Raw genomic sequence first — 24312 nt, forward strand, 5'->3', positions numbered from 1 at the left:
TAAGGCCAGGGCTTTGCAGCAAAAAATAATGTGGGATAATGAGTTGGGAAGATGGCTCAGGGGTTAAAGAACTTGGGTGACATAGATTAGCACTGCTTTCAGCCCGGGTCAGAGAAACTTCGTTTTGCACTGGGCAGTAATGAGCACAAGAGTCTTAAGCGGAGGTTAAAATGCTGAGAACCAGTGATTGTTGAGTGCTCAGGCCTAAATGAGACATCTGTCCCACCCCCTCCATGGCTCAGGGAACACCATGGACAGAACAAATGTAGGAGCCAGAGGATGGGGAGGAGTACTGTGGTACTGTCCTCCAGACATGATGGGGCTGTCACACTCATGAACTCAAAGCACCTGTGGTTACCCGCACAAAGTAAGACTCATAATTCAGAGATGGGTAGGAGGCTGGAAAGATAGTTTAGCGATTAAGTTGCTTGCCTGCAAAGCCAAAGAACCCCAGCTCGACTCTCCAGAAGCCACATAAAGCCAGATGCACAAGCTGGCACACATGTCTACAGTTCATTTGCAGTGGCTAGAGACCCTGATGCGCCCATTCTCTATCTGCCTCTCTCTCTCAAATACACAAATAAATTAAAAATATTTTTAAAAAGTCAAGCATCAAAGTAGAAAGGAAAGGCTGGATAGATGACTTAGTGGTTAAGGGGCTTGCCTGCAGAGTCTAAGGACCCAGGCTCGATTCGCCAGAACCTACAAAAGCCAGATGCACAGCACATGGTGACACGTGCGTCTGGAGTTTGTTTTCAGTGGCTGGAGGCCCCGGCACACCCATTCTCTCTGTCTATCTCTCTATCCCAAATAAGTAAATAAAAATATAACACCCATGTTGAAATCTGGTCCCCAATTTAACAATGTTAAGACATGGTGGGATCTTTAACATTCTTTTTATTTAAACTTCTTTTTTTTTAAATTTTTATTTATTTATTTAACAGAGAAAGAAGAAAAGAGAGAGAGAGAATGGGCACACTGGGGCCCCCAGCCACTGCAAATGAACTCCAGACGCATGCGCCCCTTGTGCATCTCTCTAATGTGGGTCCTGGGGAATTGAACTTGGGTCCTTTGGCTTTGCAGGCAAATGCCTTAACTGTTAAGCCATCCCTCTAGTCCCATAGTGAGATCCTTTTTTTTTTAATTTTTTTAAAATTTTTTTGAAAATTTATTTATTTGAGAGCAACAGACACAGAGAGAAAGACAAATAGAGGGAGAGAGAGAGAATGGGCGCGCCAGGGCTTCCAGCCTCTGCAAACGAACTCCAGACGCGTGCACCCCCTTGTGCATCTGGCTAACGTGGGACCTGGGGAACCAAGCCTCGAACCGGGGTCCTTAGGTTTCACAGGCAAGCGCTTAACCGCTAAGCCATCTCTCAAGCCCCATAGTGAGATCTTTATGAGGCTTTTTGGGCCAACTCTCATGACAGGATAAACACTGCTCTCCAGAGACTGAATTTTTAGTTTTGAGACAGGGGCTGATGCAGTCCAGGCTAGTCTCAAATCGAGTCTGTGGCCACGGGTGACCCTGAAATGTCAACTCCCGCTGCCTCGACCTCCCACGTGAGTACAGGCCTGAGCCGACACACCTTGTCCATTCCATGCTGGGTCAAACTCAGGGCCTCGTGACCTCAAGGCGAGCACTCTACCAACTGAGCTCCGTCCCCAGCCCAGACATCTTGTTTTTTGTCTGTTTGTTTGTTTGTTTTAACAAGCCTCTGGCTGTATTCCCTAGCCAGGCCTCACCTGAAACTCCTGGTCTAAAACCATTCTCCTGCCTCAGCCTCCCAAATAGTTGTCATTAAGAGACCAGGACCGTGATGCCAGGCCGTGACCTCTCTTTACACCACTGGTTTTGTGGTCTTGCTGATAGGTTCAGATAGATGAAGGCAGAATATGATACAACGTGATAACACATAAGAATATGGTACTAGGGCTGGGGAGATGGCTTAGCAGTTAAGACGTTTGCCTGTGAAGCCAAAGGACCCAGGTTCGATTCCCCAGGACCCACATAAGCCAGATGCACAAGGGGCGCATGCATCTGGAATTAGTTTGCAGTGGCTGGAGGCCCCGGCATGCCCATTCTCTCTGTGTCTGTCTCTTCTCTCCCTGTCTCTCTCTCTCTCTCTCTCTCTCTCTCTCTCTCTCTCTCTCTGTCTCTCTCCTTGCAAATAAATAAAATAAAATAAAAAAGAATATGATACTAAGTGGCAACACATAACAACTTAAGGACACGCAGGAGGATGCCAGGGCACAAGCTGCTAGTGGATGGCTGGCATTGCGTCCTGACTGGTGAAGAGTGTTATCAGCCGGGCGTGGTGGTGCCCGCCTTGAATCCCAGCACTCGGGACGCCGAGGTAGGAGGAGTGCTGTGAGTTCAAGTCCAGCCTGAGACTACATCGTGAATTCCATGTCGGCCTGGGCTAGAGCGAGTACCATCAGTGCCCGGCAGTTTGGGAGACCCCCACCAAGGACTCTGTGGGTAGAGGTTATAACTAACTGCAGGCAATCTGGAAAAGAACTAACAAGTCGGACACGGTGGTGGTACACTCCTAGAATCAATTCCAGCAGGTAGGAAGCAGGAGGATCATGAGTTCAAGGCCATCTTCAGCTACTTAGCAAGTTCTAGGCCAGCCCGAGGTACATGAGACCAGGAAGGGAAGGTGGAAGGAGCAAGGAAGGCAAGGAGGGAGGAAGAAGGAGAAGGAAGGAAGAAGTAAAGACGAGGGAGAAGAGAGGAAATAAAAGAAAGAAATGGAGGAAAACAAAACTAACCTAGATGGGCCCCCTTGACCCTGCAATTGTACATTTCCTAACTATTTCAAGAGAAGACAGCCACGTGGTCTGTTTCTTGGAGTCACTCCGGCTCCTCCATCAGGGTGGAACACGAAGCAGATACTCAATAAGACAAGACTCTGATGAGATAAAAGAACTGAACAAGGTTTCAGTCATTTGACGGTTTCTATCTTGGTCCTCTTTTCTCTTCCTCTCTGCGGATACAGCTCTCCCCTTACAAGACCCCCCGCCCCAAGAGAAAAGAGCAGTGTTCTCTCACAGGTCAGCATAAATCATCTTCAGACCACTAATGGACCTTGGGCCCCGGTTCAGGGAACACAACAGGGGAAATAAGGCCGGACACAGAGCCATTACCCATCGGAGACGGTGCTTTGGGAAACTCTGGTCAAGTGTGGCAAGAGCGGCGCATTGGCAGACAGCTAGAAGATGCAGAAAGTAGACGCAGCAAAGCTGAGGCCTCACCGGAGCACGCTCCGGAGCGCACCCGCCTCCTCAGCTTACCTAGTTAAGTTCGTTGCCCGCTACTGTGAACTGTGTTTTGCCTCCAGCGGAGACACCAGAGTGGGCTTAAAACCTGGTGAGAGGCGGGGCGTGGTGGCGCGCTTGAATCCCAGCACTCAAGAGGCAGAGGTAGGAGGATCTCTGTGAGTTCGAGGCCACCCTAAGACTACATAGCGAATTACAGGTCAGCCTGGGCCAGAGGGAGACCCTACCTCAATTTAAAAAAATAAATAAATAAAAGCTGGGTGTGGTGGTGCACGCCTTTAATCCCAGCACTCGGGAGGCAGAGGTAAGAGGATCGCTGTGAGTTTGAGGCCACCCTGAGACTACATAGTGAATTCCAGGTCAGCCTGGGCTGGGCTAAAGTGAGTCCCTACCCCCGGGGGGTGGGAGGAACTGGTAAAAGAATATTACTGCAATTCCTCCTAAATCCACCACAAAGAACAAATCCTTTAATACACATTGCAGGTAAAATGCTGTGCTCAGACAGGGCAAGCGCCTGTAATCCAGTGAGGGGAAAAAAAAAAAAAAAACAACATTAAAACTCTGCTGGCCCCATAAACTCTTAAAGAAAAAGTACTGGAATTGACTGCCCAGCTCACCTGCAAAGAGATCTTGACAAGGTACTTGGCATGTCATTCCCAAGACACAACTTCCAAGAACTGAAATCAGACTTAGTCACCTCCTACCTCTCCCTTCCCACACGCTCTACCTCTTCGTTTGCAGCTTTCAAGAACTGAAGGGACTGGGGTCACGGCAGACACTGCGGCTATTCTGAGCATTCAAAGGGGTTCAAAAAGTTAAGCGCAGCTTCCACTCTCATAGTAACAGCTCTCCAAGGAAACCCCAGTGGATTTCAACAATACTTTATGGATAACTCAGAGGAGAGAGTTAGTCAGTGTCCACACACTGAGGTCCTACCTTCCTGCGAGAGGAGTTTCGTGTCTATAACCGCCTATGTTTCAGCTGGAAGCAGTCTGAGCATTTCTGAAAAGCCATCGGGAAGAGAGCCAGAACCAGTAAAAGTCCCAAAGCCGGGGCTGGAGAGATAGCTCAGCAATTGGGGCTGCTTGTTTGCAAGGCCTAATGGCCTGGGTTTGACTCCTCAGCATCCATGTAAAGCCAGATGCACAAAGTGGCACATGGGTCTGGAGTTTGGTTGCAGCAGCAAGAGGCCTGGTGTGTACACACACACACACACACACACACACACACCTCCTCCTCTTGCAAATAAATAATACCAGTATTTTTAATATTTTTATTTTATTTACGTGACAGAGAAAGAGGGAGAGGAAAAAAAAATGGTGTGCCAGGGCCTCCAGCCACTGCAAACGAACTCCAGACACGTGCGCCCCCTTGTGCTAAGGTGGGTCTTGGGGAATCAAACCTGGGTCCTTTGGCTTTGCAGGCAATCACTTAACCGCTAAGCCATCTCTCCAGCCCAATAAAAATATTTTTAAAAAGTGTCCCAAAGCTATTAAGAGCCGGACTGTTGGAGAGTAAAGGGGCTCACTACAGTCTCATCCTAGCATGGGCACTTTTGCAATTGTCTTTGGTTTGTTTCTCCAAAACAGAGACAGACAGACAGACAGACAGCAGTGTCAATCTGATTCTCACAAGCCTTCCTCACAACTGACATCCACAGGCTGCCATCACCCTCAAGGGAGCTAGGAGCCCAGTTCCCTGACATGCCCATCCTTCCAAGTGTCTCTCCATCAGTTAGGCCTCCCAAATTTTTGTTTGCTTGTTTGAGGTAGGGTCTTGCTCTAATCCAGGCTGACCTGGAATCCACTATGTAGTCTCAGGCTGACCTCACAGAGATCCTCCTAAAGTCATGCGCCACCATGCCCAGCTAACTTTTTTTGTTGTTATTATTTTGAGGTCCGAACAGGTTAGCTTCAGTCTCTAGATCAGCAAGCCTCAGTCTCCCCTGCGGCCTGCGCCACCATACCCATTTCAAGGTTTGCCAACTTTGAGAAGAAAGCAAGGAAACTTCAGATGGCAGCTGAATGGGGAAATAACAACAGACAACAAAGTGACCACTTGGAAAAAGGGAGAGTGGGATTTTTTTTTTCTTTTAAGGAAACTTCCTTTGTGTGTGTGTGGGGGGGGGATATTGAAGATGTATGTCCTCCAACCAGGGAAGGAATATGCGCGCGCTCCCAGCGACTCTAAACGTGAGTGTGATGGCCTTTTTTGTTGGTGGGAGCGCTGGGGTTTTTGTTGTTAATATTATTGGTTTTTTAGCACCAAACTTTAACTACATTTACGGGGAGGAACAGCTGTGATCAAACCAGATGTGCTTGAAGCTTTCTCTGCGGGACACAAAGCACGTCCTCTCCGCCTGTCTTTCTCTGCCATTCTTCACGGGGTGGCAGTCGGGACACCAGACCCAACCGGCGCGTTCCTGTCGCCACTCCAGACCCTGCCTGCTGCCAGCATCGGGTGGAGGGAGCGGGGAGGAGGGGTGAGGGTGCGATGGAACCAGGGCTCCAGCGTCCCTCCCGCGACTGCGGGGCGGCCCCTCCCGGGCACCCCAACGCTGGCGAAAGCCCCCCTGGGCCAGGGCGCCAGAAGGGCGCGGTGCAGAGGCAGCCGTGCCCGGCCGCAGACCACCCCCAGGGCGCGCGCGCGAGCGCACCGGGTCGGCACGTTACCTGTTCTGCCAGCCCTGGAGCAGGTTGGTGTATTTGCTGAGCACACCTTCGAGCGCCGGCTCCCTCCGGCGGCCACCTCCTCCGGACGGGCTAGCGGCCACCGAACCGGGACTGCTACGACTGCCCCCGCCGCCCAGCCCGACGCTGGCCACCGATCGGCCGGACACTCCACGACCCGACAGGGAACAGGAAGGCGAGGAACCCGCCGACGTGGCCCGGCTGCTGCTGCGGCTGCTGCTGTTGCTGCCCCCCGCCGCCGTCCGCGCCCTGGATCGTCCTCTCCATGGTCCCTGCGCGCCCGGGACGCCAGTGACCGCCGCGGTGGCGGCCCGGCGGCTGCGGCTGCTGCTGCCACCGCCTCTGTCGCCTCTGTCAGCGGCTGCTGCTGCTGCTCCGGGCCGCGCGTGGCTGCTCCGAATCCCCGGGAAATGCCTGACTCATACAGGAGGAGGAGGAGGAGGAGGAGGGAAGGAGGCTGGGAAGGAAGCCAGCGGGGCTGGATGCAGCTGCGGCCGCCCCTCCTCCAGCCGCGGCCAGGGCCCGGCCCCGCCCTCCCGCCACTTCCCCGGCAAGTTCAGAGCTGCGCGTCCCTCCTCCTCCTCCTCCTCCTCCTCCTCCTGCTCGGATCGCTCGCGGGGGAAGGCCCAGGATGGGAGGTGGGGGATGCTCCGGGGTCCCCACAGGCCGGAGGATGGGCACGCCCTAGATCGGCGCCCTGCACCCCAGCCTTCCTCCGGTCTCTTCCCCCAGTTAAGATCCCCAGGGTTGAAAGGGAATCCGGGGGTGCATCCCACTCCGCCCCTAACCCACCGAGGGGACCTGGAGGGAAGGATGACCCCACCCACTGGGTACAGCCGGATGTGGAGCCGACCAGCCTGAGGGACACCAGCCAGCTCTTGCTTGGGTGACTGGCGCCCGGGAGCCTGGGCCAGGCACGTACACAGCCACCTGGGAATTAGCCTCGCAGGTCCGGGGAGCCCAGGACCAGGGCAGCGAGTCCCCCACCACCACCACCACCACACACACCACCACCACCGCCGCCACCACACCGGGCACCCATAGGGCTCTCCTGCTGGTTTAATGGGGAAGAACATGGAAGGGCAGGGGACTTTGCCAGGTGAGCCCTCCTGCCCGCCTGGGGCGTTTCCACACAGCGGAGTTGCCATCAATGCATCACGGACCACCCCGGGCCTGCAACTGGAGCAGGTGAGCGAACACGTGCATAGGTTTGCGCCAAGGGTCGCCCTCAAGAGAGTGCTCTGGGGACCCTCAAGCGCTGGCCTCATGCTAATCCCCCACCACCACCACCCTGATGGACAGTGACCCACGCGACGAGTCATCCCTTGTCCCGTTGCCATCCGGAACCTCGCACCTGGAAGCCAGGGGTGCAGAAACCGCAGGGCGACGGCAATGACCCAAAACTGACCCACCGCCCGCCTCGGTCGGCTGTGACTTTCCCCTGCCTCGGCGCACACACGCTGCGCTTCTCCACCCAAAACTCTTTGGCAAAAGTAAATGACTTGTGCTCTCCATCCCACTGGTAATCTTTTGCGACTATAAATATTCAATGCAATCTGGATGTTTCTAAAATTACCTAGCTGTGAGGAGGGGAGATACACACACACACACACACACACACCACACACAAGGCTAGAGGATAGGTAACCCAACCCAAAGCATCTACAAACCCCTAAACCAGATAAGTAATTCAACAGTTTAAAAAAACTGTTAGATGGGCTGGAAGGATGGCTTAGCAATTAAGGTGTTTGCCTGCAAAGCCAAAAGATTCCAGTTCGATTCTCCAAGACCAAGGAGGCCAGATGCACAAGGGGGCACATGCATCTGGAATTCCTTTGCAGTGGCTGGTGGCCATGGAGCTCTCATTCTCTCTCCCTCTCTATCTCTCTGTCTTCCTCTCTCTCAAATAAATAAATAAATAAATAAAAATATATTTTGCTCTTTCCAGTCTCCAATCTTTCCAGGAAGATTTCAGATTTACCTCTGCAGATTTTCAGACAAAAAGTTTCTGGGGCTGATTAGAAACAGTTGTGCCACCAAGAGATGGCTCAGCCTGCAAAGCCTGAGGCTGAGGTTCTGTTCCCCAGTATCCACCTAAAGCCATATGCAAAAAGTATGTCTGAAGTCCCTTTGCAATAAGAGGCCCTGGTGCACCAATTCTCTCCCTCTCTTTCTCCCTCTCTCCCAACCTTTCCCTCCTTGCAAATAAATAAAAGTAGATTTCTTAAATTACAAATCCAAAGCCAGGTGTGGTGGCTCACGCCTTTGAGCCCAGCACTCAGGAGGCAGAGGTAGGAGGATTGCCGTGAGTCGAGGCCACCCTGAGACTACATAGTGAATTCTAGGTCAGCCTGAGCAAGAGTGAGAACCTACCTTGGAAATCAAAAAAAAAAAAAAAAGTAATAATAATAATACAACTCCAGCAGGGCATGGTGAGGCACGTCTTTAATCCCAGCACTCAGAAGGCAGAGATAGGAGGATCATTGTGAGTATGAGGCCACCTGGAGACAACGTAGTGAATTCCAGGTCAGCCTGAGCTAGACTGAGAGACACTACCCTAAAAAAACAAAACTAAAAAATAAAATTACACTCGCAGTGAGTTGTTGGCCAGGAAGATCACTGATACCCCTAAAACATTACAGGCCATGGCCAAGGCTCTTGGTTTCCCACCAGGAAGATATGGTAAGAGCCTATTGCTGAAGACTCCACATACTTGAGCTGCAAAGTCACTGAGAAATCCTGCTGGAGCTGAGCTGAAAACCTCCGCCGTGTAGACCAGCTGACAGAAAGCTAGAGGAAAAAGCTGTGCTGCATGCAGTTCAATGGGAGAGAGTGAGAAACCACCAGTGAAGATACTCAACAGTGGACACTGCAAGCCTTATATTTGACCAGCCAGGCCAAATGAGCCAACGGGTGCAATAGTGGCATGTCTGTTATGAGAGAAACCAACTGCCCTCCAACTGGACTGGAGGCCCGCTCCATGGGAAGGAACATATCCCTGATAGTGAAACCCTACAACAGGGGCAGTCATGAGCCCCTAGGGGTGTAACGTCTGCTGCTGTCTGGCTAAATGTATATACTATGCTTATCAAACTGCCCACTTCTCTTAATGTTCATACCCATATATTAATGCTACTCTCACTTGTGGTTAGAGAAGCTTCTCTTTTCAGATGGTGGTGACCTTGGGATGACTCAGAAGGCATCATGGTGCTGAGAAGAAGTGACAGAGGAGTGCTCAGCGTCCATTGCGGAAGAGGTGGCGGGAAGAACGTAAGAGCTGGGAGTCCGCTGGTCCTCGGTCCTGGCCTGAGGCATCCTGCAGATCCCGCCCGGTCTGGGCACCTCCAACACCAGACCATTCATCAAGGATGCTGTACCTAAGGCCCAGAAGTGTGTTACCCAAGATGATGAGTGCTGACATGGGTGATCTTCCTGCAAGAGTGGGTGCAGTAAAGGAAGAAAACCTGAAGGTGAAGGAAGTCAGAAAACCAAGTTCTTGGACAGTACATAAAAAACCCTCATGTCTGCTTGGTTTTTTCTTGAACAACTTCCATGATTGTAAACAATATCCCATGGTAATGCCCTCCCTCCCCACACTTTCCCCTTTGAAACTCCATTCTCCATCATATCCCCTCCCCACCTCAATCAGTTTCTCTTTTATTTTGATGTCATGATCTTTCCCTCCTATCATGATGGTCTTGTGTAGGTAGTGTCAGGCACTGTGAGGTCATGGATATCCAGGCCATTTTGTATCTGAGGGGAGCACGTTGTAAGGAGTTTACCTTTCCTTTGGCTCTTACATTCTTTCCGCCTCCTCTTCTGCAATAGACCCTGAGCCTTGGAAGGTTACTTTTTTTTTACACTTTCTTCCTTTTTATTTATATATTTATAAGCAGAAAAAGAGACAGAGAGAGAAAGAAGAAAGACAGAGAGAGAATGAGCGCCCCAGGGCCTCCAGCCACTGCAAATGAACTCCAGATGCATGTGTCCCTTGCGCATCTGGCTTACATGGATCATGGGGAATCAAACCTGGGTCCTTTGGCTTCACAGGCAAATGCCTTAACCGCTAAGCCATCTCTCCAGCCCCTCATGTCTGCTTTTAGTGTTTTGCAAACAACTGACATAAAAAGCAAAAGAAGGCTGGAGAGATGGTTTAGCTGTTAAGCACTTGCCTGTGAAGCCTAAGGGCCCGGGTTCGAGGCTTGATTCCCCAGGACCCACATTAGCCGGATGCACAAGGGGGCACACGCATCTGGAGTTCGTTTGCAGTGGCTGGAGGCCCTGGGGCGCTCATTCTCTCTCTATCTGCCTCTTTCTGTCTGCCACTCTCAAATAAATAAATAAAAATAAACAAAAAATTTTTTGAACGCAAAGGAAAATAAGGGATTCATTTCCCTCTGTTTCATGGAGTTGCTGCGCTTTTTTTCCCCCTTAAAACTTGTATAGAATCCAAGACTTACCTTGTGGCTTCCCTGAGTATTTATGAAGATAATGTCAGAGCTAAGTAAAATTGACTGCATAACAGGAGACTTTCATGCATTTGTGTATTACCTTAGTCTATGAAACTGTGAAGACGTAGAGACTTTATAATTAGAATTACAAGCCAGGCGTGGTGGCACACTCCTTTAATCCAGCACTCAGGAGGCAGAGGTAGGAGGATCACTGTGAGTTCGAGGCCACCCTGAGACTACATAGTGACTTCCAGGTCAGCCTGAGCTAGATTGAGACCCTGCCTCAAAAAAGCAAAGCAAAAAAAAAATTAGAATTACATATGTTTATGAAACTTGAAGATGGGTATTTTATCGAATTTGGCCTGGCATATAGGTTTAGCACTGTCTTTTACTATAAGCTTTTACTTAGTAAAATATACAAGAAAATAACCATGTTGTGAAAAAGTGACCAAAATCATGTACTGAAAGCACAGCCTTCTGTACCCTGTCCACCGTCCTGTGCCTCCACTTTCCCATTTCTCTCCTGAAAGTGACTTTGGTAGTTAATTTCCCCTGACAGTGACCTGAACTTAACCAGAACTGGATGCTCCTTAGCAGAGGCTTGACCTTTGTGATACTGAGTGACAAGGTAGGATGCTGGTTTCCCTTCGACCAATTGAAACCAGATTGAGGCTATTCAAAATGAAATCCCCCCCCCCCCCTTGAAACTGAATTGTCATATTGACAAGGTAAAAAACTTCCTAGCCAGGCGTGGTGACACACGCCTTTAATCCCAGCACATGGGAGGCAGAGTTCAAGGCCATCCTGAGACTACATAGTGAATTCCAGGCCAGCCTGGGCCAGAGTGAGACCCTACCTCAAAAAAACAAAACAAAACAAAACAAAACTTTTCTAGTAACCCATTTGGTATTTGAAAAGGCAGGTTATGTGTGCTAGAAATATAAAATCTTGAAGAAAAATAGAAATTGGGTAGAAAACTTAATAAACAGAAGTAACCAACTCCAGGGTTTTCACTGCAGGTACGTATTATTTCTAGCCCAGAGACCTGGTAAGGAACGTGTAAGTGGGGATGAAGTCTGACACGTGGACTCAGTAAACCACATGCTAATGGCACCACTTAGCATTTGGTCTCAGAGTTTTGTTTGTATCCAGTAGATCAACTGTTGAAACCACATTGAGAGTATATTAGTGTCAAAATCAGAAAGAAGTGGGAGAGTTGTATATATGTAATAACCGTTACCTTAGTATTTAATCTCACTCGTTTTCCCAGAATTTTCCATTCAAACCTCTTACTTGGTTTGCAGAGTTTTAGTCATTTTTAACTATTTTTTTTTTAATTTTTTAACTTTTTTTTATTAACAATTGCCATGATTATAAAAAATAATACCCCATGGTAATACCCCCACCCCCCCACTTGCCCCTTTGAAACTCCACTCTCCATCATACCCCCTCCCCTATTTTTTATTAACAACTTCTATGATTATAAAAAATACTCCATGGTAATACCCCCCTCCCCCCCACTTGCCCCTTTGAAACTCCACTCTCCATCATACCCCCTCCCCTATTTTTTATTAACAACTTCTATGATTATAAAAAATACTCCATGGTAATACCCCCTCCCCCCCACTTGCCCCTTTGAAACTCCACTCTCCATCATACCATCTCCCCTATTTTTTTTTTACTATTTAGATTATAGATTATATTTGATAAAGGAGTCAATAGCAGAAATAATATTAAAACATTACTTTAGGAAGGTATCCACTGATAGAGCTTATGGTGGTTTGATTTGGGCTGCTTTAATCATGGGATAATCTTATGTAGCAGTGTTAAGATTTAACAAATGAAAATGTAACAGTCACATTGCAAACATTTTGCATCCCTTCTGTGACCTGATTTACAAATATTTAAAGTTGTGTTCCAGTTCTGCCTTGCTGTTTAATAAAATGCTGTTTTCGAAGAAGAAAGAAAGAAAGAAAGAAAGAAAAAAAGAAAGAAAGAAAGAAAGGGAATGTAAGAGCCAAAGGAAGGGTAGGACTCCTTACAACATGCTTTTCTAGACACAAAATGGCCTGGATACCCATGCCCTCACAGTGCCTGACACTACCTACACAAGACCATCATAAGAGGAGGAAAAGATGATGACATCAAAATAAAAGAGAGACTGATTGAGATGGGGAGGGGAAATGATGGAGAGTGGAGTTTCAAAGGGGAAAGTGGGGGAAGGGAGGGAATTACCATGGGTTATTATCTATAATTAAGGAAGTTGTCAATTAAAAAAATAAAATAAAATTATAATATGTAAGTTAGATGAACAGATTACTGAGGGTGGAATGGCCTAAGTGACATTAGGAAAAGAGACTGACTAAAGGAAGGGTGGAGGGAGGGCTAGTCAAAATCTAAGAGGGTATGAAACTGGTTATCATTACCCTGTAGCATGCAAAAAAAATAAAGTTTGTTATAAGCTAACAAGATTTTAGCATCATTTTTAAATTTAATATATTTATTTTTTTATCAACAACTTCCATGATTATAAAAAATAATCCCATGGTAATACCCTCCCTTCCCCCTCTTTCCCCTTTGAAACTCCATTCTCTGTCATATCTCCTCCCCATCTCAATCAGTCTCTCTTTTATTTTGATGTCACAATATTTTCCTCCTATTATGATGGTCATGTGTAGGTAATGTCAGGCATTGCAAGGTCATGGATATCCAGGCCATTTTGTGTCTGGGGAGAGCATGTGGTAAGGAGTCCTACCTTTCCTTTGGCTCTTACATCCTTTCTGCCACCTCTTCCACAATAGACCCTGAGCCTTGGAAGGCATGATAGAGATATTACAGTACTGAGCACTGCAGTCACTTCTTTCTAGCACCATGATGCCTTCTGAGTCATCCCAAGGACACTGCCATCTGAAAAGAGAAGATTCTCTACCAAAAGTGAGAGTAGCATTAATATAAGGGTATGTACATTAAGAGAAGTGCTTACTGGGCAGTTTGATAAGCATAGTATATACATTTAGCCAGACAGCAGCAGATGTTACACCCCTAGGGCTCATGACTACCCCTGTTTTAAATTTTCAATATCAGGGATATATTCCTCCCATGGTGCGGGCCTCCAGTCCAATTAGAGTGCAGTTGGTTTCCACCAGGACAGAAGTGCCACTATTACACCCTTTGGCTCATTTGGTCTGGCTGGCCAAATATAAGGCTTGCAATGTCCACTGTTGAGTATCTTCACAGGTGATTTCTCTCTCTCCCATTGAACTGCATGTAGAATGGCTTCTTCCAGCTTTCCATCAGCTGGTCTATGTGGAGGAGGTGATCAGCTCAGCTCCAGCAGGATTTCTCAGTGGCCTTGCAGCCCAAGTAAGCATCATTTTTTTTTTTCAAGGTTAAGGTCTCAGACTGACCTGGAACACACTCTGTAGACCCAGACTGGCATCGAACTCATGGTGATCCCACTACCTCTGCCTCCCAAGTGCTGGCAGTAAAGATGTGTACCACCACACCTAGCTAACGTCATGGTTAATTACAGTCATAACGCTGCCTAAGCCACCTGACACGGTGATCAGTATGTGAATGCCCAAGCCCTCCATCGACATGACGCCTAAGCAGGTGGGAACAAAGTGAACAATCCGTACTCACTTTACTGGAGACCGCCACCCCAACATGGTCAAGAAAGGAAAAAGTGCGGCTGGAGAGATGGCTTAGTGGCTAAGGCACCTGCCTGCAAAGCCAAAGGTCCCAGGTCTGATTCCCCAGGACCCACGTAAGCCAGATGTACAAGGGGGCGCATGCGTCTGGAGTCTGTTTGCAGCGGCTGGAGGCCCTGGTGCGCCCATTCTCTCTGTCTCTCTTTGTCTATTTCTCTCTCTCTCAAATAAGTAAATAAATTTAAAAAAACAATTAAGAAAACTAATAATAATAACAACAACAAAAGACAAACCAGCAGTCCTCATAAGAAGTTGACGCCCTTCCCTTCTCCACGTGGGTACAAGGGGCTGGTGGAGGTTTTCCAGAAGTTTCTTCCAGGGCCCTACAGCTGGGAGCATGACCCATGCCAACGGACACATGCGCTGTGGGAGAACAGAGCGGACTTTGACCTTGTTGGGCAGGTGAGTCACATGAAACTTGGCCACCCGGAGAGGAAAAATTGTCACAACCTCTGGTTTCATGTCAGTTGCATCTGTGCTCCAAGCACTTTGTCTCGTGTGTTCTCCAGTCCAGATAATGAGCCCCAAAAGGCTGGTCTTCCAGTACTTTACGATGACCTACGTGCTGTTGGAAATGTTACAGACACAGCAACCTCGCAACAACGCGGCAGGCTTGCTTTGTTTTGTTTTGTTTTGTTTTTCCCATTAGTCAATTCAACGCCCCCTCCTCAGTTCTCATGGAGCCAGAATCTGAAATCAGATCGCTTTGTGTCATGAGCCTCATGTCTGCGCATGTGTGTGCGGAGTATGTAGGGCATGAGTGGGGTGGCATGTGCGTGTGTACAGTTTATGTATACTGTGTGTGCAGATGGGCGCACCCCACACACGTGCATGTGGAAGCCAGAGGAGAACGTGCGGCACCCTGCGTCCATTGCTCATCCCGCTGTTTCCTTGAGATAGAGTCGCTTCCTGAACCCACAGTGCCTTGAATCCAGCACTCAGGGGGCAAAAGTAGGAGGATCGCTGTGAGTTCGAGACCAGGCTGAGACTACACAGTGAATTCCGGGTCAGCCTGAGCTAGAGTGACATCCCACCTTGAAATAAATAGTAAGTAAACCTAGAGCTGCCTTTTTTTTTTTTTTTTTTTTTTAGTTAAAATGGCTTATCAGAGAGCTCCAGTGATTCTCCTCTTTCCAACCCATCACACACACACACACACACACACACACACACACACACACACACACAGAATTAGGGTTACAGGCGTGCAAACCATAGCCGACTTTTATGTGGGCGCTAGAGATCAAGCTGCCACAGGTCCTCAAGGTTGACCGCAATGAGCCATCTTCCCAGCCTGAGACTCAGTTATTTTTTGTTTCGTTTTATTTTATTTTACTTTATGAGAGGGAGAGAGTGAAAGAATTGGAGCGCCAGGGCATCTAGCCGCTGCCGTCGATCTCAGGTGCATGTGACACTTTATGTGCATATGTCACCTTGTGTGTCTGGCTTAAGTGCTGCTACGGAATCGAACCCTGGTCCTTAGGTTTCTCAGGCAAACACTTCAATCACTAAGCCATCTCTCCAGCCCCTGCAGTTCTTTTTTAAAAATTATTTGTTTATTTGTTTGTTTGTTTGCACACATTTGCAAACACGCATGTACATGCTAGGGTCTTGCCACTGCAAATGAAATCTCATGTGGCTTACATGGGTAGGGTGGGAATTGAACCCAGGCCAGTAGACTTTACAAGGCAGCAGTGTTAACCACTGAGTCATCTCTTCAGCCCTGAGCCTTAATTCATAACTACTCTATTACACTACGTGTGACATGACTTCTTGTTTCTTTTAGAGACAGAGAGAGAGAGAATGGGTGCACCAGGGCCTTCAGCCACTGCAAACTCCAGACTTATGCACCACCCATGTGCATCTGGGTTACATGGGTTCTGGGGAATCAAACCTGGGTCCTTAGGCTTCTCAAGCAAATGCCTTAACCACTAATCCATCTCTCCAGCCTGGGACATTCATTGCTCCTTTTTTTTAAATCGTCTTTATTTATGTTATTTTACTTTTTATTTATTTTATTTTTAATCGTTTTTAATTATTTATTTTTATTAGAGACAGAGGCATGGAGGGAGAGAGAGAGAATGGGCACATCAGGGCCTCCAGCCACACTGCAAGCGAACTCCAGATATATGCACCACAATGTACATCTGGCTAACGTGGGACCTGGAGAATCGATCCTGGGTCCTTAGGCTTTGCAGGCAAGTGCGTTAACCACTAAGCCCTTATGAAGTATTTTTTAGTCGTTTTTATTTATTTATTTTTATTAGGAACAGAGCTGATGACCTCCTCCATGTAGACCAGCTGACAGAAAGCTAGAAGCCATTCTACATGTAATTCAATGGGAGAGAGATACCACCAGTGAAGATACTCAACAGTGGACACTGCAAGCCTTATAATTACAGCTCTTTTTAAGTGTGCTTTTGTATTGTTTTGTTTTGTTTTGTTTTATTTTGAGGTAGGGTCTCACTCTAGCCCAGGCTGATCTGGAATTCTCAGGGTGGCCTTGAACTCACCTCAATCCTCCTGCCTCTGCCTCCCAAGTGCTGGGATTAAAGGCGTGCGCCACCACACCCAGCTCAAGTGTTTTGTTTTTGTTTCAATCGTTTTTATTTATTTATTTTTATTAGAAACAGAAGGACTGAGAAGGAGGGAGAAAGAATGGGGGTCATTGTTTCTTAATGGATTGTTTCATTTCCTGTGCTTAATGAGACCGTGGAAAGTACTGCTCAGAGAGCTCAGAATTCCATTTCCTGTTATGTTTCTGCTCCTTTAGGAATCGATTCTCCCATCTGCTCTCCGCAGGAACCAGGGAGGAGGCCGGACTCCCTAAGCCCAGCAACAGGGCGGCACACAATGGTGCCAACCTACTGTATAGTGAGATCCTGACCCTATTCACCCAGCCCCCCCCCCCCCAGCACAAACTGACTGGGGAAATAGACCAAATAAATAGGTTTCTTAGCCGGGCATGGTGGCACACGCCTTTAATCCCAGTACTTGGGAGGCAGAGGTAGGAGGATCGCCATGAGTTCGAGGCTACCCTGAGACTACATAGTGAATTCCAGGTCAGCCTGGGCTAGAGTGAGACCCTATCTCAAAAAACCAAAAAAATAAAATAAAATAAAATAAATAGGTTTCTTTTTTGTGAAAACAAAGGGTGACAGAAAGGGCAAGCCCCGGTTTCCATTCCACAAGAAGGGGTGGAAAGAACGTAAGAGACAGAGGATGGGGAGGAGGGCTGTGGAGTGCTGTCTTCTGAACACACATGTGACTGTTGTGAGCAGGAGACGTGGCTTAGCGGTTAAGCGCTTGTCTGTGAAGCCTAAGGACCCCGGTTCGAGGCTCGGTTCCCCAGGTCCCACGTTAGCCAGATGCACAAGGGGGCGCACACATCTGGAGTTCATCAGCAGTGGCTGGAGGCCCTGGCGCGCCCATTCTCTCTATACATAGCTTCTTTCCCTCTGTCTGTCGCTCTCAAATAAATAAATAAAAAAAAATGTTTTAAGTGGCTGCTGCGTTCATGACCTTACAGCGACTGCCATTGCCTGTACAGGACCTGCAGAGCACAGGACCCATCAGCATTCCACTGTAGACGATGGAAGAGGGCAAAGAAGACTAGTCATCAAGATATAAGAGGAACCAGTGGAAAAGAAGGAGGGGGCCAGTGGAATGGGGAAGAGGGACAAAGTGTAATGGGAGGGGATTATAATAAAAATACAATACGGCCAGACATGGAGACACACCCCTTTAATCCCAGAACTCAGGAGGCAGGAGGATCACTGTGAGTTCGAGGCCAGCCTAGTAGTACAGAGTGAGTCCCAGGTCAGCATAGGCTAGCGACCCTACCTCGAGAATAAAATATAACATGTACATGTATGAAAATTATCACTAGTTACCTAAGAGCCAGGAGCGGTGGCTCATGACTTTAATCACAGCACTTGGGAATCAGAGGTAGGAGGATTGTCATGAGTTTGAGGCCTCCCTGAGACTACATGGTTAATTCCTGGTCATTTTAGGCTACAACAAAGCCCTACCTTAAAAAAAAAAAAAAAGTTACTTAAAAGCTGGGTGTGGTTATGCACACCTTTAATCCCAGTATTCAGGAAGCAGCGATAGGAGGATCACTGTGAGTTGGCCACTCTGAGACTACACAGTGAATTCCAGGTCAGCCTGGGCTAGAGCAAGATCCTACCTTGAAAAACCAAACAGAAAAAGAAAAAAAAAAGGGGAGGGAGGGAGGGAAAATAAATACATAGAAAGTTCCCATCCAGCCAGGTGTGGAGGCACATGCCTTTCATCCCAGCACTCGGGAGGCAGAGATAGGAGGAGGATCACTATGAGATCCTGGCCATCCTGTGACTACATAGTAAATTCCAGGTCAGCCTGGACTAGAGTGAACCCCTACCTCGAAAAACCAAAAACAAAGTAGAATGATTGAGATGTGGAGGTATTATGATGGAGAATGGAATTTCAAAGGGGAAAGTGCGAGGGGGGGAGGGTATTACCATGGGATATTTTTTATAATCATGGAAAATGTTAATGAAAATTGTGAAAAGAGGGCTGGAGAGATGGCTTAGCGGTTAAGCGCTTGCCTGTGAAGCCTAAGGACCCCGGTTCGAGGCTCGGTTCCCCAGGTCCCACATTAGCCAGATGCACAAGGGGGTGTACGCATCTGGAGTTCGTTTGCAGAGGCTGGAAGCCCTGGTGCGCCCATTCTCTCTCTCCATGGAAATAGAAAAAACAATCCAAAAATTCATTTGGAATCACAAAAAACCTCGAATATCTAAAATAATACTGAGCAACAAAAAAGAGACTGGTGGTATCACCATACCTGATTTTAACCTATACTACAGAGCCATAGTAACAAAAACAGCATGGTACTGGCACAAAAACAGACATGTAGATCAGTGGAACAGAATAGAGGACCCAGATGTAAGCCCAAGTAGCTATAGCCACCTGATATTCGATAAAAATGCCAAAAATACTCATTGGAGAAGAGACAGCCTCTTCAGCAAATGGTGTTTTGAAAACTGGATAAATATCTGCAGAAGGATGAAAATAGATTCTTCTCTCTCGCCATGCACAAGAATTAAGTCCAAATGGATTAAAGACCTTAACATCAGACCGGAAACTTTGAAACTGCTAGAGGAAAAAGTAGGGGAAACCCTTCAACATATTGGTCTTGGCAAAGACTTTCTGAATACAACCCCAATTGCTCAGGCAATAAAACCACAGATTAACCACTGGGACCTAATGAAATTACAAAGATTTTGCACAGCAAAGGACACAGTGAAAAAAGCAAAGAGGCAACGTACAGAATGGGAAAAAATCTTCGCCAGCTATATATCTGATAGAGGATTAATATCTAGGATATACAAAGATCTCAAAAAGTTAAAGAATAAGGAATCAAACAAGCCAATCAAAAAATGGGCTATGGAGCTAAATAGAGAGTTCTCAAAGGAAGAAATACGAATGGCATATAAGCATCTAAAAAAATGTTTTACGTCACTAGTCATCAGGGAAATGCAGATTAAAACTACATTGAGATTCCATCTCACTCCTGTCAGATTGGCCACCATCATGAAAACAAATGATCATAAATGTTGGCGGGGATGTGGAAAAAAAGGAACCCTTCTTCACTGCTGGTGGGAATGCAATCTGGTCCAGCCATTGTGGAAAACAGTGTGGAGGTTCCTAAAACAGCTAGAGATTGATTTACCATATGACCCAGCTATAGCGCTCCTAGGCATATATCCAAAGGACTCATCTCATTTCCTTAGAAGTACATGCTCAACCATGTTTATTGCTGCTCAATTTATAATAGCTGGGAAATGGAACCAGCCTAGATGTCCCTCAACAGATGAGTGGATAATGAAGATGTGGTACATTTATACAATGGAGTTCTACTCAGCGGTAAAGAAAAATGAAGTTATGAAATTTGCAGAAAAATGGATGGACCTGGAAAGTATTATACTAAGTCAGGTAACCCAGGCCCAGAAAGCCAAGCGCCACATGTTCTCTCTCATATGTGGATCCTAGCTACAGATGACTGGGCTTCTGCGTGAGAATGAAAATACTTAGTAGCAGAGGCCAGTAAGTTGAAAAGGAGACATAAAGGGTGGAGAAAGGAAGGGAGGAGGATACTTAATAGGTTGATATTGTATATATGTAAGTACAATGATTGTAATGGGGAGGTAATATGATGGAGAATGGAATTTCAAACGGGAAAGTGTGGGGGTGGGGAAGGAGGGAATTACCATGGGATATATTTTATAATCATGAAAAATGTTAATAAAAATTTAAAAAAATAAATAAATAAATAAATAAATAAAAAAGAAACAGACCTCAACTAAGGTGGATATGAACACTCCCACCCCCGCAAGCTCTGTGTATAGGCTGTAGCAGAGGTGACCTGTGTAAGTATGATGTCACCATGAGGCCTGATTCAAAGCAATCTGGGTGTCCTTGTCCCCAGATGATGAAAAAAAAAAAAAAATTGTGAAAAGATAAAAAAAATAAAAACATTAAAAAAAAAAAAAGAAAAAGAAAAAAGTTCCCATCCAAAAATAAAGTGATGTCCAGGCAGTTTGACGAATGCAGACCAAAGCCAACGAGGAACGGACACCAACCATGTCTCTCCATTTTCCAATTTAACTTGCATTTCTCACTCTTCTTTTATCGTTGATTTTGTTTTGTGTTGTGATAGGACCCCACTTATGCTGGCCTAGGACTCACTCTGTAGACCAGGCTAGCCTCAAACTCCTAGCAATCTTCCTGCCTTAGTCTCCCAAGTGATGGGATTACATGGATGAACCACCACACCTGGCCTCTTCCCAGTGGTCTACCTGATAGAATATGCCATGGACTGTAGAAGCAGGATGAATCCAGTCTCAGTATTTTGTTTTTTGTTTGTTTGATTTTTTGAGATAGGGTCTCGCTCTAGCCCAGGCTGGCCTGGAATACATTATGTAGTCTTGGGCTGGCCTCAAACTCAAGGCAATCCTAGTACCTCTGCCTCCAGAGTGCTGGGATTAAAGGCGTGCACCACCATAGCCCCCCCCCCCCCCCCCCCCCCCCCCGTCTCAGTATTTTCACGTCAAAGCAAACAAAGGGGTCAGAAATAAAGAGTGGTCTTCCCAGGCCACACTGGGAGCTGGAGGTAGACTTGGCTCCTCCAGTTTCACAGTAGAAAGTTCTGGGTTGAGCTGGGGGTGGTGGCACCTTTAATACCAGCTCTCAGGAGGACAAGATAGGAGGATCAGCATGAGTCTGAGGTCACCATGAGACTACACAGTGATTCCAGGTCAACCTGGGCTAGAGCAAGACCCTACTTAAAAAACCAAAACAAGAAAGGAAGGAAGGAAGGAAAAGACAAGTAATAAGCAAAACAACATTAAAAAAAATAAAATAATGGCTGGAGGGATGGCTTAGCAGTTAAGACGTTTGCCTGCAAAGTCAAGGGACCCAGGTTCGAGTCCCCAGGACCCATGTAAGCCAGATGCACAAGGGGGCGCATGCAGCTGGGGTTTGTCTGCAGTGGCTGGAGGCTCTGGTGTGCCCATTGTCTCTCTCTCCTCCTCTTTCTCTGTCAAATAAATAAATAAAACATTTAAAAATAAGCAAATAAATAAAGGGCTGGAGAGATGGCTTAGTGATTAAGGCACTTGTCTACAAAGCCTAACAACCCAGGTTCGATTCCTCAGACCCCTCATGGCAGCGCATGCATCTGGAGTCTGTTGTCTCAGCGGCTAGAGGCCCCGGAGCGCCCATTAGGCCTACCTAGCTAGAGCAGCGATGGCTAAACCAGGCAAAACTCCAAGGACATGAAAAGAAAAAATGCTTCACAGTTTCCATAAAAATAAAACGTTTGTTCTGTAAAAGCCTTTTTCATTTAACTAAGAATTGTAACTATCTTTTCGCTACAATCTTCTAGGACAACTTGATTTCTCTCAGCTTTCCCCTACAGGAGATCAAGGGCATGCTGTGAGCTATCTTCTTTTCTTTTTCCTTTTCTTACTTTTTGAGGGAGGGTCTCACAGTAGCCTATCCTGACCCAGCATTCACTATGTAGTCTCAGGGTGGCCTGGAACGCACAGCGATCCGCCTACCTCCGCTGGGATTAAAAGCACAAGCACGCGCCACCACGCCCAGCTAGGCTTTCTTGTCATAGTCTCAGCTTTGAACCATTTTCTCAAGCACCTTATCTAGGATATAGGAAGAGTTCAGTTTTGAAAAATAGGTTTTATTGTTTTTTTGTTGTTGTTGTTTTGTTTTGTTTTTGTTGTTCGAGGTAGGGTTGCACTTTGGTCCAGGCTGACTTGGAATTAACTATGTAGTCTCAGGGTGGCCTCGAACTCACGGCAATCCTCCTACCTCTGCCTCCCGAGTGCTGGGATTAAAGGTGTGCACCATGTTTTGCTTTTTCAAAGTAAGGTCTCCCTCTAGCCCAGGCTGAACTGGAAGTCACCATGTAGTCTCAGAGTAACCTTGAACTCAGCAACCCTCCCACCTCAGGCTCCTGAGTACTGGCTTTATTACAGGCATGCACCACCACACCCACCTTAGAAAATAACTTCTGTGAGTTCAAGATCCATGAGCCACTTTGTGCATCTGGCTTACGTGGGACCTGATGAATAGAACCTGGATCCTTAGGCTTCGCAGGCAAGTACGTTGACCACTAAGCCATCTCTCCAGCCCCTTACTGGGAACTTTAATATATGAACATATAAATTGGGTTGTATTCCCATCAGGTTCTGCTCTTTTACCCCTTCTCCCCCAACCCCACTCATGAGGGCCTCCTTGCTAGAGTGACTGGCAGTTAAAGTGGGGTCATGAACGTAGCAGTCAGACTCTGTGGGGTGAGGGGGGAGCTTCAGAGAACACCCTCCCATTCCTCTGACCCCTCTTCCTCAATATCCCCTGAGCCTGGGGGGTGTTATATGTCTCCTCTAAAGCCGAGCTCTTGGCGGCCGCTGATTTTCTGCTTTGGTGAATATTGAGTCTCCTTAGTGATTTCTACCATCTTCCTGGAGGAGATTCTCAGGCTAACAGTGAGAGCAGCACTCATTTTTTAAAAAATATTTTCATTTTTATTTATTTGAGAGAGAGAAAGGGGTAGAGAGAGAGGAGGGGCACACCAGGGCCTCTGGTCTCTGCAAATGAATTCCAGATGGATGCGCTATCCTGTGCATCCAGCTTATACGAGGGTCCTGGAGGATTGAACCTGGGTCTTTTGGCTTTGCAGGCAAGTGCCTTAACCCCTAAGCCATCTCTCCAGTCCGGCACTAATATTTAATCTACCACTTCCTCTGTAATGTTCCTGAGGCCCCGGCAGACGTGATGGAGATGACTTGTTGCATGCTAGGCTCTCTTGTCTTTTGACGGGTCTTGGGTCTCCGTGGTATTCACCTAAGTCTATAAAAAATAGGTTTCCTCTTCTTTTTTTAAAATCTTTTTATTTTTATTTATTTATTTGACAGAGAAAGAGGCAGAGAGAGGGAGAGAGAAAATAGCCACGCCAGGGCATCCAGCCACTGCAAACAAACTCCAGATGTGTGCGCTACCTTGGGCATCTGGCTTATGTGGGTTCTGGGAAGTCGATCCTGGGTCCTTTGGCTTTGCAGGCAAGCACCTTAACCACTGAGCCATCTGTCCAGCCCCAAAGTAGGTTTGCCCTTTTCTTTCTTTCTTTCTTTCTTTCTTTCTTTCTTTCTTTCTTTCTTTCTTTCTTTCTTTCTTTTCGAGGTAGGGTCTCTAGCCCGGGCTGACCTGGAATTCACTATGTAGTCTCAGGATGGCCTCGAACTCACAGCAATCCTCCTACCTCTGCCTCCCGCGTGCTGGGATTAAAGGCATGCGCCACCACGCCCGGCCCAAAAGTAGTTTTTCTAATCAAAAATGAGAGTTAATATGAAGCAAAGATGATAAGCGTATTCATTTACAAAACTTTTTCTTGTTTCATTTAGTGGACTTTTTAACAGGCAATACCTCTCTGTTTAGCCAAAGACCAATGGAAGCTTCCCTCTAGGGACTGCGACTTTCCAAGCCACAGGCTTCTGATTTGATTCTCACTACCAGGCATGAATTCCCCCCACCCCCTCACTGAGCAGCGCTCATAACCAACCAGAGAGCACTTGCTTACCCCATAACTTATGCACTGCTTTTGGACCCGTGTGTGCTTCTT

General features: G+C 47.1%; 1 protein-coding gene and 1 pseudogene across 1 annotated transcript in view; one reads left to right on the forward strand and one right to left on the reverse strand.

The window, feature by feature from the left end:
* Positions 1–6266, reverse strand: part of Osbpl10 (oxysterol binding protein like 10) — a 323158-nt gene extending 316892 nt beyond the window's left edge. Inside the window, 2 exon segments of the mRNA XM_045136894.1 lie at positions 5954–6204; positions 6206–6266. Of these exon segments, the coding sequence (XP_044992829.1) occupies positions 5954–6204; positions 6206–6238 (284 nt within the window). The 5' untranslated portion in view covers positions 6239–6266.
* A 2914-nt stretch (positions 6267–9180) lies between these two features.
* The window catches only part of LOC123455594, a 50145-nt pseudogene continuing 35013 nt past the window's right edge, over positions 9181–24312 (forward strand).

Source organism: Jaculus jaculus, chromosome 17 (genome assembly GCF_020740685.1).
Source record: "Jaculus jaculus isolate mJacJac1 chromosome 17, mJacJac1.mat.Y.cur, whole genome shotgun sequence".
NCBI lineage: Eukaryota > Metazoa > Chordata > Mammalia > Rodentia > Dipodidae > Jaculus > Jaculus jaculus.